Source organism: Alligator mississippiensis, chromosome 10, assembly GCF_030867095.1.
Source record: "Alligator mississippiensis isolate rAllMis1 chromosome 10, rAllMis1, whole genome shotgun sequence".
In the NCBI taxonomy this organism is placed as follows: Eukaryota; Metazoa; Chordata; order Crocodylia; family Alligatoridae; genus Alligator; species Alligator mississippiensis.
Genome location: NC_081833.1, coordinates 23,329,444 through 23,345,369, shown reverse-complemented (window position 1 = coordinate 23,345,369; position 15,926 = coordinate 23,329,444). Strand labels below are relative to the sequence as shown.

The following is a 15,926-nucleotide window of genomic DNA, read 5'->3' as shown; positions in this document are numbered from 1 at the left end:
GGTACACGGATGTGTATTGGTGCTGGGTGATGGAATTTTCTTAAAACGTGAGAGTCTGATAAAATTTCCCTTGGTCTAAGCTTTTGTTAAATTCATTTTGCCACTCCTGAATTTTTGGTAGTTTTGGCCTGACAACTTTTTGTCTGTTTTGCTGTTGTGATTGTTTTCACCGACAGTTTGTGCAGCATCTCATGTTCCTGGGTGAGGATGAGACAGAGAGGACTTTTATATATAAAATAACATAAATTCCTTACACATCTCAGTCCCCCTTCACACACCCCCCTCTCCCTCTTTCTCTCACTCTTCATAGCACCTTCATGTATTCAATTAAAAAGGTAAAATCAGACAGCCAAAAATGATACTTCTGGCAGACTGACACTCCTATGGTTGTCTATACCTCAAGCACAGTTTGCTTGAACAATCCTTGGGAATGGAAAGGAACCATTAGTTAAAAGGGCCAAATCTGAGTGACTGACTTCCTGGGTAAAATTCCCCTGCCATTAAGTTTTGCCTGTATATAAACCTTAAGATTCTGCCTTTGGCCAGCCTCAGAGCAATCGCCCCACCAATACTTCTTGATAAAATGAAGAGATGCAGCCTGATTTCCCTCCTCCCCCCCAGTGCTGAGGTAGATGAGGCAAGGTACTTACAGCCATAGAGTTCAAGTCAGGCCATTGCTTAATAGCAGGTGCTCTCTCCCTGTTTTGACCTCAGAAGTTACAATGCTCTTTGTAATGCAGTTGATGCATTAGGGACAATGTTGCATTGATTGCCTTCTGACACAACACCTATTGAGGATGTCAGGGAAGGAAGGTGACATCTATGCTGAGCTACAAGGATTGAGAAGGAATCAAAAGATATGGCTGGAGTCATTAGAATTAGTGACAGTAAAATTTTACTAACGCGTGGATGAACCTCAAAGTATCATCCAGATGAACAGTAGTGAGGGCCTGTCTAGGAAGGGAAAAGATTGTTTGGTGTCAATAGCCACGTAGGGGATGGAGAAGAAAACAAGCAGAGGAGATGGTAGGAGGTGTAACAGGCTCAGTTTGATGTGCCATTTTTTTCCTCTAGGAATGTCTCAATTGAAAGACTCCTGACTGATGGGAAAAGTAGATATAAAGGTTCTGGTGTGGTTATTTAATCTATTTACCTGAGGGAGGAATGGCAGGTGATACCACCCAGCAGATTCACAGCACATGATTATGACCAAAGAGGCATGGAATAAGGATCATGGGCACAACTGGCTTTGAGAGGCTTTTGCTCTTTGTGTGTGGGAGCTACTATAATCCTAGAAAAGCCAATGAAGCATAGTCTGCACTCTCTTGATGTGGCTTCACAGCACTGCCAGGGCATCTGCAGTAGGCTAGCACTTTCCTCTACATTTTAACTAGACTCCACTAGATGGTGCTAAAACTATGTTTCATGGAGGGATACCGCCTACAGGCAGCGAGGGTCAGGTTTCTCAGCCTCTGACTTAAACATATAACACTGTATTAGGGAATTGTTGTCTAATAGTATCTATAGTAATTTCTGCATTCCTCTTAGATCTCAGGTGTCTCATGCGTAAATGGATTCTCCCACCCAGTAATGCTGTCTAATTTCCAGGCACCCAGTCCGCTATATTTGGTTCAACTCTCACAGTCTCATCACAGCAAACATCCCAGATGAGAAGAACCCCCGAGGTGCCAGCATCATGGATGATGACCTGACAGCTCACCGCAGGTGAATTAGCTGGCTCTGGAAGGGCCACATTTGTTGCACCTGACTGCTAAGTCTGAAAGTAATCTGTTAAACACCTGGGTAATCCAGTAATCAGATACATATGCAGCATTTGAGAACTATTACAAATAAATCTTTCAGTTTGCTCTTTTTCCCTCTAAACTCAGAAGATTGTTTCTTCTTCATCAGATGAACACACAGCAGTAGTATAGAGAATGCCTTGCTTGAAGGCATCTTCCTCCAAGGGGAAAAAGCCCAAAATCAGGTTTTGGAATTTGCATTTCATTTTATTTTTTCCACTCTGGTTTCCAAATACATTAAAAGCTTTGTTATCCAGCATGAGTGGGGGAAGGGGGGTGTTGGTTATCTAAAAATGTTGGTTATCTGAGATTTATACTTATCAAGGAAGACAGGAGCACGCTGCGGTCACCCCCACCAGAAAGAGCCCAGCACTGCCCTGGCCCCAGCCCACAGTGGCAGCCTGCCCTGCCCCACACAGAATAAACAACAGAAATACTTGATGCTTGTGCCAGATAGACTCGACAAAGATTCTGGTTGCTAAAGTGAGGATTTGTATTGGGGGATATTGGAAATTCCATTTAATAGAGTATTCCAGTTAGTAAACTGCCAGTTAACACAGTTTGTACTGTACCAAGCTATAGTGTACTCATGTTCTTGGCTCCTGAATTATATTAGAACATTTAGAGCAGGTAACAGTAAATCAAAGTTAATCTTGAGGCTCTACATAGAACCCTACAAGAGTTAGGAAGGAATTTCCTCCGATACAATACTGCACAAATGGCTGCATTTGTATTAGGGCTATTGCCTTAGGGATGATATTTGCTTTCTGAAGCATCAGGTTTTGATTGTTGCTTGGAAGCAGGATACCAGCCTTGAAAGCTGATCTTATACAGCAAGCCATACCTTCTTGCTAGTGTTGGATATTGGTAAAAACTTGTGATTTCACTTGTAGTGCAAATAAAAATGGTGTGTTGACCTTCTTGGTTGTGTTTTGTACAGGCATCGTGGAATCATCTATGCGTATGAATTTTCAGTGGACCAGTTGGCAGTAGAAAGCGTCCTTCCTATCTGCCGCTCTTCCTATGATGAAGCAATTGGTTACAACTACAACATTGGCCTTTCAGTCCCTTATGACAACATTTAGGTAACCTTGGAATGGTTCCTCTTTGTCTGTGGTCCAGTTCACATGGAACAGAAAAGGAATAATTGGAGTCGCAGGGAGCGATTTACAGAGGCCTGCATCGACTTAAGGTATATTTATTGGGCTGGGCTCATGCTGAAAACTGGAGGCACATGCAGGAGTTGAATGATATGCCCCAAAACATATTATTAAAATATGTTGCTATGCAAATAACCCAGAATGGCCTTTGGAGCCTTTGCTATGGATGACAGAGATTGAAGATTGAATGAGACAGAATAATAGTCCATTTCCACAGCATGTGGGAAGACAGTGCACCATGGTGTGGGGAAACAAGAACCTGGAGTGGTAAAGAGAAAGAGAACTGATGTGTTGAAGACAGGAAAAGGAGCACACAGAGAAGCCCAAGCCCCTGTCAGTGTTCAGCCATTCTGAGAGGAACTGAAAGCTAAAACTAGGAAAGGTCTGCTGGTGAGGCATATACTTGGGATCTCTTCCCTGTGACCAGCTGCCAGCTCTGGCTACCATGCATGCCTTGGGGCACATCCAGCAGCCCATCCCAGAACGAGGCACACTGGGCTGTGTGGAGGGGGTAGCTTGGCTGGAAGACGTGGACGCTAAGGGGAGTCATGAACCTCGATTGTTTTTTAAATAAATATTTAAATACATTTTTTTTTAAACAGTCTCACTCTGTTGGTTAAATGTTCTCTAGTGTAAATGGCTTTGTCATAAGGGCTTGAATTCTTCAAGACTTTGGGGTGGAGTTGGTCCTGTGCACTGACATGAAAAGCTTTCTCCTCAGCTGCACAGTATCTTGGAAATGAACCACAGTTCTCCACTTCCTGGGAACCTTTTGGGAGTGATTCCCTAATTTATGATTGTATGAGCATTCCCATGGCTGAGGTAAGGAGAGATTCAGAGAGTGATCCCATTTGTATAACAAAGGAGCTGCAAGCTGTGCAGGGTTTATGTTCTGAAAGCCCCCTCCTTGCTTAAGTTAACATTTAACTGAGTCGTGCTGAAGAGTGCCAGGATCAGACTCTGGACAACTAAAGTGTAGGACCAGGGCTGTGTCTCAACATAGAAGTCACACCCATGTATCTGAGATTGATGTGGCTAAGCAGGTGCCTGAGTCGTGCCTGGACATGTTTTCATCAGTTTAAAACCAGTTACCTTGGTGTAGCTTGCACCTCTGCTTCTTAATGGAAGCTTAACCAGATTTCCATCGATTAAAAGTGCCTACCCATTTCCAAGGACTTAGCTGAACAGTGTTTAAAATTGCACTTCAGTTGCATTGGGGCACCTGTGTGTACAGGGGAGGCTTTGGAAATACAGGAAAACTGCTCATGCAATGGTTCCTTGTTGGACTGTAATAAACATCATTCAGGCCAGTCTCCCAGTTCCTGAATTAGGCCCAGTTTGGGTTCATCCCTCTTCTGCCTGGGGAGTGAAATCACTTACAATTATTTATGGTGTTTGGCTCTTGATGTTTTCCGTGACTCTCTTTTCTGTGACTCATAGCATTAGTGGAAAAGATGGGGAAACCCCAGTCAGTGCACCTGGCCATGTGATAAAACCCACTGTATATAGTCAAGAAGCCTGTGATGCGTGTCTGCCAGTCCCATTCCCCCTTTCCTTGGTGAAGAGCACAAAGCAACCAGAGCCTCTAATCTGGCTCAGGAGTGTAGCAGAATCTTAAATGAATACCTTGTAGCAAAAACGATTGACTGAGCAAGAATGTCCTTGCCCATATTCTGAAAGGGCCATGCAAGCACCGCCAGATCTCCTCCCTCCCCTGATCTCTGTAGGTTGCAGTGGGTAACCTGCCACCCGCCCTTCTTTACCTTTTCCTGACCAGACCCAGCGCCTCACCCTTTGCCACTTTTCAGTCTTGCTTTGCTCCCTCAGGACAACTTTGCCCCTCCCTCCATTGCCCTGTCAAGGTTAGTGGAGGAGCTTACAACCCTGTCCCAGCTTCCTGCCTCTCCCTTCTGGAGTGCTCACATCCTTCTGGATGTGCTCTCCTCTCTTCTCAGCCTTATCTATTTTTTTTAATATCTTCCTTAACAGCAGGAGATCAGTGAGACATTGTGCAAGTTAAAGCTTAATTGTGGATGTATTCTGTGGAAAGGATCTTCTGTCTTCAGCATGATCCAAGGTAGTGGTTCATTAGGACCAAACCTGAGCCTATTTGATCAATGGGAATTCTGCTGGTGACTTCAGTGAGAACAGAATTTGGCTCTGGATGCAGTTGTTATTTTATCAGAGCAACTTTGTAATGCAGCTGGCTTATTCGTTAAACAGGTGGCTTATTCATTAAACAGAACTGTTCCTGTTATGGGCAGAAGCAGGATTTTTGGGGTAGTATTTTTTTATTGGACCAACTCAAGGTGTTTCATGCACATTCTCTGGATCATCCTGGCTACAACAGAACTAGTCACTGGTATTATTTTAAGAGGATTGCCTATAGCAAGAGACTGTATTCAGAATCACTCTGCTAATTCCATTTATAGTACATTCCAAAGTAGGGCATTTCTGTTGTTAGCAAGTAGCCAGGATAGAATACAAGCTTTATTAGCCTTTTTTCCCTGAAGAGGGAATATTGTCTTGCTCTACTTCCGAGTATCCTTTTATACAGCACTATAAGCAGGCATTGTGCTATCAGATGAGATATTGGCAATTTTTCTTCTCTAAGACCCGTAGCTGTGATCAGTGTGAATGCAGTAACTATCTGGCCTTTTCCTGTCTAGAACTGAGGTGAACTGAAAGGCCAAGTGCACTGAGTGGATGATACGACCTGCTGATCAGGCTACAGCTGTTAGTCAAGTTCAGGTTTTTTTCTAACACAAGAACCTCGGAGGCCTCAGAGGTGGGAATGCCGGCTCTCGTGTCAGGTGAAGTAGAAGTGGCACCTGACAGGTGAGGGAATCCCATCTCTACCCCTTTCAAACAGGGAGCTGACCTTTCAGCTGGCTCCCTACCCATGCTAGGGACAAAAATCAGTACTGATGGATGCACTGAGTAAAACGCAAAGAACGAGGACAAAAATGTTGATTTCCTAGGGAGCGCGTTGCACTAGGCTTTCTTCAGGTACTGTTGGCATCCGAAGAATGAAGAAAGGGTTCCCTGAAGCCAGTTAAAAGCCCTTCATTGCTGGCTTGCCTCATCATTGAAGATTGTACAGCTCCTCTCTCAACCATAGCAACCTCTCTTCTTGGCTCCAGCATTTGCATCCCAGACATGTGGGCACCATCATCTCTTCCACACTGCCTGGCTACTTGCTTTGCTTTGGGGCCAACACTGCCTCAGACAGTTGTATGGAGGGGGACAAGAGTCAAAAGGTTTGCAATCAAGTGTATGGTGGCCCTCTCTCCTTGGATGTTATTTCCCACACTGCACAATTATTAGTCCTTACCTGGGGGTGGGGAAAGCCCCTTTGTATTCTGTTTCTCTTTCCATAGAGGGTCAAGACTCTGCAGTCACTGGCTCCCACCTAGTGTGTTTAAATAGCTCGGGCTTTGTGGGGGAGGGCAGGTGATCTTTCTGTAAGTTCATAGCACCTGACATAAGCTTCCATAACACCAAGTAAATGCCATCATGGAAGACCAACTGCTACAATGGGAGGGGGGAGTGAACCTCTATGTATGCTGGCTGTAGCGCACAGTAGGAACTGGGAGCAGGGATCAGGTCAGCCACAGAGGGAACATTTCTTCAATGTCAGATTGCTTTTGTCTTAACACCACTTTAGTGCGTGGCCATGCAAAGCCCTCTGCCTTGCACGTGTGAAGTTAGTGCAGAGCTGAAACTGTTGGATTGTTTGGAAGAGACTTCTAGACAATGACACAGTTGCTCTCGGTCCCTTATGGACCCCTCAACCTTGGATCCCACATACACTTTCAGCCTCCTACTGCACTGATTTAATTCATTGTGTTTCCTAATTACATGAGGCAAAGACAGTTCATTGTGGCCCTGTCTGCTTGGCTGTTCTGTATACACTGCACAACATTTGTTCATTATCAAATTTTCTATTGCACTGATAAAATTTACTGCCCTTAATGAAATTTCATCTTATGCTACTGGACAACAACATGATGCAGCACAGCATTATATACCAACTATCAGCATGTTGTCTTGGATTGTACCATGCTCCCTAATGTTCATTTAGTAGACGCTGGCATATGCATATGTACACACACACACACACACACACACATGCATGCATGTACATACATATACATATATAAATATGCATATATACAGCTATATGCATATATAAATATATATGCATGCACACCCACACACACACACATACATACAGATGTGGGTGGGGCTGGTTGGTTCTGGGGGATTTTTTGTCCATCCCCCACCCCCTTATTTTGCTGCAATAGTACATTTTACCCTTGATCACTTCCCCCACCACCACCCTTCCAGCTGAGCAGCCTGCCTTTACTCTTTACCACTGCTGCACTTTTTAAGGCCTGGGGAAAGCCTATGCATGGAGCAGGGGTGGGCAAAATACGGCCCACGGGCCAGAAGCCATTCTATCTGGCCCTCAGGGCCCCTAAAAAAATTTGGAAAATTAATATTTCTCTGTCCTTGGCAGTAGGACCCAGGGAAAGCCCAGCGAGCTCCAATAGCAGTGGATCCACCCAGCCTCAAGCCCCTGCTGGGGTTTCTGGGCTGGGAGCAGGGGCTCTATGGAGCCGGGCCAGCTCCCCCCTCCCTGCTGGTGCAGCCCAGCCCAGCTCCACAGACCCCTGCCAGCCTGCACCCCTCTCTGTGCCCCACTGGTGCTGGCCCTGGAACATTGGTCTCAAGACATTGGGACATTGGTCCCAAGATGGTGACCGGGGGGGCACCTGTCACAGGGTGGGGCTACCCATGCGGCCCTCAACAGCCTGCCAAAACAGGGTAAGCGGACCTCCGCCCAAAATAATTGCCCGCTCCTGGCATAGAGTCCAAGTGCCACTGGTACAGAGACACCCCACTGTCCCACCCCAGCTTCACTCCTGCATCAAGGAGAAATGAGAAGGTCCCTTTCTGAAGGGGCGGGAGGGAGCAGGGGACAAGACGGGGGGAGATAAAGTGTTGTTCTCCTTTCAAAAGCTGCGTATTTACCCGCTAGCATTTGAGGCACTTCCTTTGAGGCCTGGCTCTGTGACTGGCACCATCCGTGCACAGAAGCAAGAGTCTGAAGAGCATCTTTGTAGCATTCAGACTGCAACTGCTTTGGGGGAAGGTGGGGTGTAGTTGTTCAAGAGAAGCTCCTCAGTGGCAGTACACCATAGTACCAGACAGGATGGGAAGGAGAAGCTTGTGTCCTAGGGAAGCAGCTCTCCCAAGTCCCTGTGGGAGTTTGGACAAGAGCCTGGTGCTCATACTTTACTGGATAAACAATAGCTGAGGGAGCTTGAACGAGCAGGAGGGGATCAGCCCAAGTGTGACACTGCATCAACTGGGAGTCATTTCTCCCCTTAGGGTCTGGTCCGCTTGAAGGATAGCAGAGCTGAATATAACAAATGGGGTTGTGCAGGTAAAAGCCGGCCCAGCTGAATACTCCATACGCACCTTGCTCCTCTCACCAGCTCCAAACATTCAAGCATTCATGAGCTTCAGCCCCCGACTCCTGAGCCCTGCTGAAAAAGGATGCGAGTTTGTTTTATCAACTGTGAAGTTCCATTTCCTTCCTTCTGGTTTCTGAGCTTCTCGCATCACAGGTGGATCCACATTATCAGGGTTTTCTCCACAGCTATGAGGTCTGGAAACGGACTTTGGCTTTTTCACGTGAGAATTTCATCTTCCGTTTATCACATTACTGCATCAGTGGAGGCTTTTAATAAATGTACCAATTAGCCCTGCACCCCCATTAGCAGCGTGCAACCAGAAGAAGGGCTGGAGGCAGGAGAGGCCTTAGCTCACCATCTGCTTTGAGACAGGCACAGAGATGCTAAGTCTCTGCCTCAACTTGCCTTTCTGCTGCTGGGTCCATCAACCCTGCCAAGCCTAGCAGTATAATATGTCCACATCTTGTTTCAGCCACCTGTGCCCAACATCAGCCCCTCTTACTCTAGGGCAGAGCTTCTCAATGAAGTCAGAGCATAGGCAGGATAGAGCCAAGCCAGAAACTTTGATCTAAGGCAGGGGTGCTCACTCCCCCGCCTGCAGGGTGATGTTATTCAGCCCAAGAATTTGGTGGCAGGGGAGCAGTGACACCTAGTTTCCACCCCTTGACGTCAAAGTCCTGGACCCGGGGGAGCCCTGTAGGCCAGGTCACCAGATGAGTGTGTGAGGCTATGCAGGGGGCAGCGCAGGGTGGCAGGGAGCAGAGTAGGGATGCAGGGAGCCAAGTGGGGCAGCCAGCAGCCAAGCAAGGGTAGCACAGGCCCTGATCCAACCCACAGACTAGCCCCATGCCACCAACCTGGCCCACGCAGCAAAAGACTGAGCACCATTGATCTGTGAGTACAAAGGTAGGCCAGCCCTTTCATGAGGGAGAGTTTCATCACAGTTGTACCACTCCCCACTCCCAGGTGGTCTCGCACTCTGAGCAGGGCATGTGCAAAAGGAAATGAGCCCAGCCTGGAGCTGGTTCTGTGGATCCCGCTGAGCAGTCCAGGTATCCTTAGTTGTCCTTTCTCTCACAGGGGACCAAGAACAGTTAACAAGACTGCATTGCAGGGAAGAGGATCATCCTGCTATTGCTGTATCATTAAGTAGCTGCTCTCATACTTTCTTCTCCCAAATGCTCCATTTATAAAAAAGCACTAAGAAAGGTTTACATTTCACACGCAGAGATAAACAGAATTCTTTTTCCAGTAGCTCTTGGGATGGGCAAACTCATATAACTGAGATGAAGAGCTATATTTTTTCCCCATTATCTGTAAAATTAATGCAGAGATGGATTACAGCTTTGGCTCCTGGGCAGCTGATAGCATTCTGCTTTGCCTTGCCAGACTGCTGCAGCATGAGGAATAAGTTGGAGGAGAGCAATAAGACACAAAGCTTGCTCGTGTCCTGAACTCACCCAGGAAGGACCCCACACAGGGCATGTCTACATGTTCATTAATGCACAGTAGTTATTGTGCAGTAGCCCCAGCATATGGGGGTTTTTTGTGACACTTACTGCACAGTAGCCTAATACTACTGTGCAGTAGTGTATTAGCATGGTTTTTTGCCCAGCACGCTACCACACAGTGTTATTAGAATAAGTGCAAAGAAAGTATAACTTCCACTAAGCATTCTGTAGCACTCTATGCTTTCCTAGGGCTTTCTGGGGCCCAGCAGGCAAACTTACCCAGTACCACCCTGTTTAAAACCCATCCCTACCCATTGACTGGGGAGGAAAGGGACAAGCTTCTGCCAAGCTCCCAGGGCAGCTCTCCCAATGAAAAAAGGTACAAAGAGGCTGGAAGAGATCGATATGTCCAACATGGTTTTTGATTCACTCAACTCATCATGATCATTCAACTCATCATGATTCACTCAACTCATCATGGTGGTTTACAGCCACCATGTTGGCGGATGCAACAGGGACTGAACTAGAGTCTCCACAGCTAGATGCACAAGCTGAAGGAACCCAGGCTCCTTAGTTACCCATCCATGAACTGGGAACAGACTGGGGGGTGTAGACATACCCAGTACCCACCTTCTCTGAGCTGCACTGACCCATCCCAAATCAGCCTCCATTGAAGCTTGCTTGAACAATCTGGGAGGCAACTCAGTGTTTGCTAAACAGTGAGGGACGCCACCAAGCAGGGAGAGAATCACAGATTCATTTTAACAGGCAGTTAACAGAATACCTGATGTTGGTTAGGTTGGGTTTTAAACACAATCCCTTTAAGCCAGATTGACTCAAAAGTTTTCCACTAAGAGGTCCTCTCAGAATCTTGCATTGCCCCCAAAAACTGTCATCCTTCATGTTTTCATTAAGCTGTAACCAAAATGGTTAATATTTTATTTTGGGAATATCAATAAAGCTTCCCTTTTTTTTCTAATGCAGAAAGGTAAATAACTTCAGGGTTTATTTTGGAACCAAATTCTCTGCTGCCAGCCAGAGCTAACGTCAGGGATGACCTTGTCAACACCTTTCTGTGGGACTGCAGTGGCAGAGACTCCCATGGCCAATCCTGTGTCTGGTGTGAAAAAAAAAAGGTGGATTCTATTACACTTCAGTGTAGGGCTGATGTACCATGAACCTGTTCTCTTCTAGGTGGTTAAAGGAGAAGCTGGCGCTCATGAGAGCCTAATAGTTTCTCTCAAACATATCACCCACCTTGGCCACGTCCAGATGAGCACAGCCGTGCGGTATGTGGCACCACAGACATGTCTGTGGTGCCACATACCACACGTTCAGATCTCCACGCTGCAAGGAAGCAGCGCAGAGGGGTTTTTTGACCCCTGGATATCCAGCACACATGGCATGGGCATTCCCCAGGGAGAACTAGCAGCAGCACAAGGTGCACCACTGCTAGTTGTCCCCAGGGAACCAAATGTCCATGCACGTCTGGATGCAACCCCTGTGTGGTGCACAAGCTGCAGTAGCAAGATGCAGTCACTGCTCCCATTCCACACCGAGCCACAGGACCACTGCCTCCCTCTGCCCAAGCTAGTCCTCCACTCCTCCCTCCCTCAAACAGCAACACATATATTTTAATTCTCAACACAGATGGAGACTGAGTTCAGACCCCTTTCCAACTCATGCTGCTTGCTGCTCCACTCCCACCTGTATTTAATTCATGTGAGAGGCAAAGATTTCTTAGGGTGATCTTTTATTATACATGTTCCCCATCACCACCAAGATGCACCTACATTAATAACATCCTTCAGTAAATAATTCCCAGTCTAAAGTCCCTTGCAAGCACCTCCAAGGTTTCCTGTATACTTTATTCAGCCCCTTAATTAGGAGTGTTGCTACTGGCCCCTAGGCAATTGCTTACAGCAGATGCACACAGCCACACTCAGCTTCTACCTAAATAGCACATGATGGCATCACAGTTTTACTGACTTATGCTGAGGCTGTCCTGCATTGCCCAGTTGTGACACAGGAACATCTCTCGTGCCAACAATTTCACATGAGAATGCTGTTTAAAAACTTTCTAAAATGTCTAAAAAGAATATCTTGGCCTTTTTTGTCCTACTCCCTTAGTAAGAGGAATCCACCTGTGATGCCAAATGGAAAAATACATATATGTTAGTACCAATAAACAGAAGTTCACCCTGTTTTTCCATGCAAGATTACAATCTCCCAAGCCCAGAAACAAGTGAACAGTCCAGGTGATCCTGCATCTCAGTTCCTCAACACCTGGGTAAAGTTCCCATTTCCAGTCTTTCTAGCTTACAGAGTTTTAGCCCTTAAATATTCCTCCTAGGTCAGCATGTTCATGAGTGGGGATAGAAATCAGACAGAAGGAAGCATCTTTTATAGCAGGTTCCTATTTCCCTTAAATTGAGATTATTAATATTTGCATAATGGAAGCATCTAGAAAAATGTCACCTCTTAGCAAAACTGGCCAACTGCGGCCTTGGTTTCTCCACGATCCACTGGCTGGCGAATTGGCTCTGTGGTTGGACCCAGAGGGTGGTGGTTGACGGAAGTCAATCGTCGTGGTGCCCTGTGACCAGTGGGGTCCCACAAGGCTCTGTCCTTGGGCCCATATTGTTCAACATCTTCATTAATGATGTGGACACTGGCATCAGAAGCGGACTGGCCAAATTTGCCAACGACACCAAACTTTGGGGTAAAGTGTCCACACCTGAGGACAGAAGGGCGATCCAGGCTGACCTGGACAGGCTCAAGAAATGGGCAGACGAGAACCTGATGGTGTTTAATACTGAAAAATGCAAGGTTCTCCACCTTGGGAGGAAAAACCCTCAGCATGTATATAGGTTTGGCAGTGCACTTCGGATGAAAAGGACTCAGGGGTTATGATTGACCACGAGATGAACATGAGCCTTCAATATGATGCTGCAGCTAGTAAAGCAAGCAAAATCCTGGCTGGCATCCATAGATGCTTCTCAAGCAAATCCCGGGACGTCATTCTCCCGTTGTACTCGGCCTTGGTGAGGCCGCAGCTGGAGTACTGCGTCCAGTTTTGGGCTCCACAATTCAAAAAGGATGTGGAGAAGCTTGAGAGAGTCCAGAGGAGAGCCACATGCATGATCAGAGGTCAAGAAAACAAACCTTATGAAGAGAGGCTGAGAGCCATGGGACTCTTCAGCCTGGAAAAGCACAGGCTCAGGGCTCAGGGGTGATCTGGTGGCCACCTATAAGTTTATCAGGAGTGCTCATTGGGATCCTGGGGAACGCCTGTTCACCAGAGCGCCCCAAGGGATGACAAGATTGAACGGTCACAAACTCCTCTGTGACTGTTTCAGGCTGGACATAAGGAAGAACTTCTTTACTGTCCGAGCCCCCAAGGTCTGGAATAGCCTGCTGCCAGAGGTGGTTCAAGCACCTACTTTGAACACCTTCAAGAGACATTTGGATGTCGATCTTGCCGGGATCCTCTGACCCCAGCTGACTTCCTGCCCCTGCGGCAGGGGGATGGACTCAATCTTCCAAGGCCCCTTCCAGCCCTAACATCTATGAATCTAGAAGGCACCACTGAGTTATGAGCCCCCACTCTACTGGCTACTAGACAAAACATATTCAGAGATACTCCTGGCTCCAGAGACAGGAGCTGCTCTGGTTGGGATGCTGGAAGTTGATAGACCAATGGGTAGAGTAGAGACAGGTCAGAGGGCACCATGAATTTAATCTGTGCCATGGATTATCCCCTTTGTGGGGTGCATCTATGAGCACTGATGCACTAAATCTGAAGGGGTACAAAGTTCTCATCTCTTGTTCCCTGCTACATCTTTGACTCCAGTTTAATATTTTGGAGTGGTGCTGGTGTTCTGCTGGTGTTTGTGGGGAAACTGCCCACAAAAAATAGCCCATCCTCCTTCAGCATCTTGTTGGCTTCAGGAATGCAGAGGAGAGCTATTTCCTGCACCTGACGCAGACCTGGAAACAGCAGCACACGCTGACTAGCTGAGGACACCAGCTGCTCCTCCTCACACTCCCACCTCTTAAGCACTGGAGGAGCTAACAGGATGCTGCTCTGTCCTGGAGGAGTTGAGGAGAAGCTGGGCTCTGATTATGAGCCATCTTGAAGCGAGAGCAGCACGGTGGGGGGCACACATTCCTCAAACAGTTAAAAAAAAAGAGAGAATAATATTTTATTATAGATAAAAGTTGGCATTTAAGCCCTACGCATTTCTACACAGCACAATGAAGCCCCCTGTGGGAACACAGGGACTAGAGGATATCATAGGACTTAGTCACACACCCTGGGAGCAAGTGACAGATATCTGGTATCAAAGACCTGAACCTGCTCTCAGAGGCTGTTTTCCTCCCTCCTCTGCTCATGATCCAGTTCCTTCTTCCTGCACTCCATCCCCCATCGTCAGTGCCCATGGGCCAACAGCTCTGTGGAGCCAGTCGCAGTCAATGGCACTGTGCAATAGTCTCCATGTTTAGGAAGCGGACGTGCATCTTGGTCTCTATGTCAATCCCCTGCCACATCTGGAATTGGAATAGGCAGGGTTAGGCAGAGGGAAGAGGCTGGGTTTTGCTCCCAACAGCATGTCATTGCAGCAGACTTTGCCTGGGTTCCTATGGAGTCAGAAGAGGAGCAGGGCATCTGACCCTGAGCTGGCCAGTTTAAGGCCTGCACTGCATCCCACAGGATGGTCTCAGCAGCGGGAAGGACTGAACTTGGTCACCACCAATCTGAGAGAAGCAAATTCAGCATCTCAGTCCAATTCACTCAGGGACACCATCCCTATCCCAGGAACCACTGTCCTACTGGCATGTTTTGGTGGTGGCCTCTGCTCACATCAGAGGAGACTTGGCAAGCAGATGCCTCTCCTCCTCTTAGGAGGAGACCTCACAGAATAGCACTGAGCACTGGATACCACATGGGAGACCAGCCCAGTTGCTTCAGTTTTAGATGAGAAGAGTTGGGTGACAACAGACAAATGGACACAGCAGCCTTTGCAATGGCCCTCTGAAGGTACTATATGAAAACTGGCATCTTGAAAGATTAGCAGGTGTAGCTGTGAGAGGCTCATAGGATCTTTACACTGTGGAATAACCTGAGGGTTTTAGTGATTCAGCCCTGTTCTCCCCACCAACCCAGCAGGGCTGCCAATCTGACAGTAGAGCAACCCAACTATCATTGCTAACCTTAAGGAAGTCTTCAAAAGTGATTCCCTCATATACCTGGTCTGGCTCCTGGAGTTTGGGGAGAGAAAACATGTTAGGAAATTAAATCTGCTAAAAGTTTGTTACCAACACTGAAACACCAGGCAGGGACAGCGTTGCCTGAGCTGGGGCTGGGAATCAGAAGGCCTCACTCAGCCACTGAGTTAAGCTGGTCACATCAGGCGCTTGTACACGTGATGATTTGACCATGTGCATGTGACAAAGCGCAAGGAAAAATTGCCATTTGTCTAGCATAATGGCATCACCATGTACACGTGCATGCTTTTTTGTGTCAACGTTTATTTGAGCATGGCAACTTAGACCACCTCTGATGTATGTTAATCATGGCCTATCGTTAATCCTCTCTTTGTGTCTCTTTTCCCACCAGCAAAATGGGGCCCTTTTTCTCAGCTACTTCTCAGTGTTTGAGTGCAAGGTATCATTATTGGCTAAAACTGGGTGGGGAAAGAGGCCAAGCCTGTGTTTTGCTGGCACAAGCTGATATTTGGGAGGTCAGAAGGGGCTCTGAGGTGGACTGAATGCAGCCAGGAAGTCACAGACTGGAAATCCAGTCCCCAGAACGGGACTTCAGGGGACTAATGCTGTCAAAACAGAAGGCGATTACCGGACTGGACTTCCAGGGCATCACACTCCAAGCAAATAGTCACTGTGCTACTGGCTGCTGTCCAGGGCTCCCAGTCGACAGCAATCACCTGCTTCTCAGCACAGCAATAAGCTTTAGTCAGAAACTGCAGCTGTTTATTTTAAATGCCTCAAAAGAACAGGTACCAAGCAGTG

General features: G+C 47.1%; 2 protein-coding genes across 4 annotated transcripts in view; one reads left to right on the top strand and one right to left on the bottom strand.

Annotated features, from left to right (window-relative positions):
- Positions 1-3,561, top strand: part of FBXW8 (F-box and WD repeat domain containing 8) — a 69,613-nt gene extending 66,052 nt beyond the window's left edge. The window contains exons 10-11 of the mRNA XM_019493632.2: positions 1,609-1,725; positions 2,743-3,561. Of these exons, the coding sequence (XP_019349177.2) occupies positions 1,609-1,725; positions 2,743-2,887 (262 nt within the window). The 3' untranslated portion in view covers positions 2,888-3,561. The remainder of the gene's footprint in view (positions 1-1,608; positions 1,726-2,742) is intronic.
- A 10,515-nt stretch (positions 3,562-14,076) lies between these two features.
- TESC (tescalcin) overlaps positions 14,077-15,926 on the bottom strand; it is a 33,217-nt gene continuing 31,367 nt past the window's right edge. For all 3 annotated transcript variants that reach the window (XM_006266406.4, XM_019493765.2, XM_059713561.1), the window contains 2 exons: positions 15,111-15,158; positions 14,077-14,447 (listed from right to left, as the gene is read on the bottom strand). In XM_006266406.4, the coding sequence (XP_006266468.1) occupies positions 14,370-14,447; positions 15,111-15,158 (126 nt within the window). In that variant the 3' untranslated portion in view covers positions 14,077-14,369. The remainder of the gene's footprint in view (positions 14,448-15,110; positions 15,159-15,926) is intronic.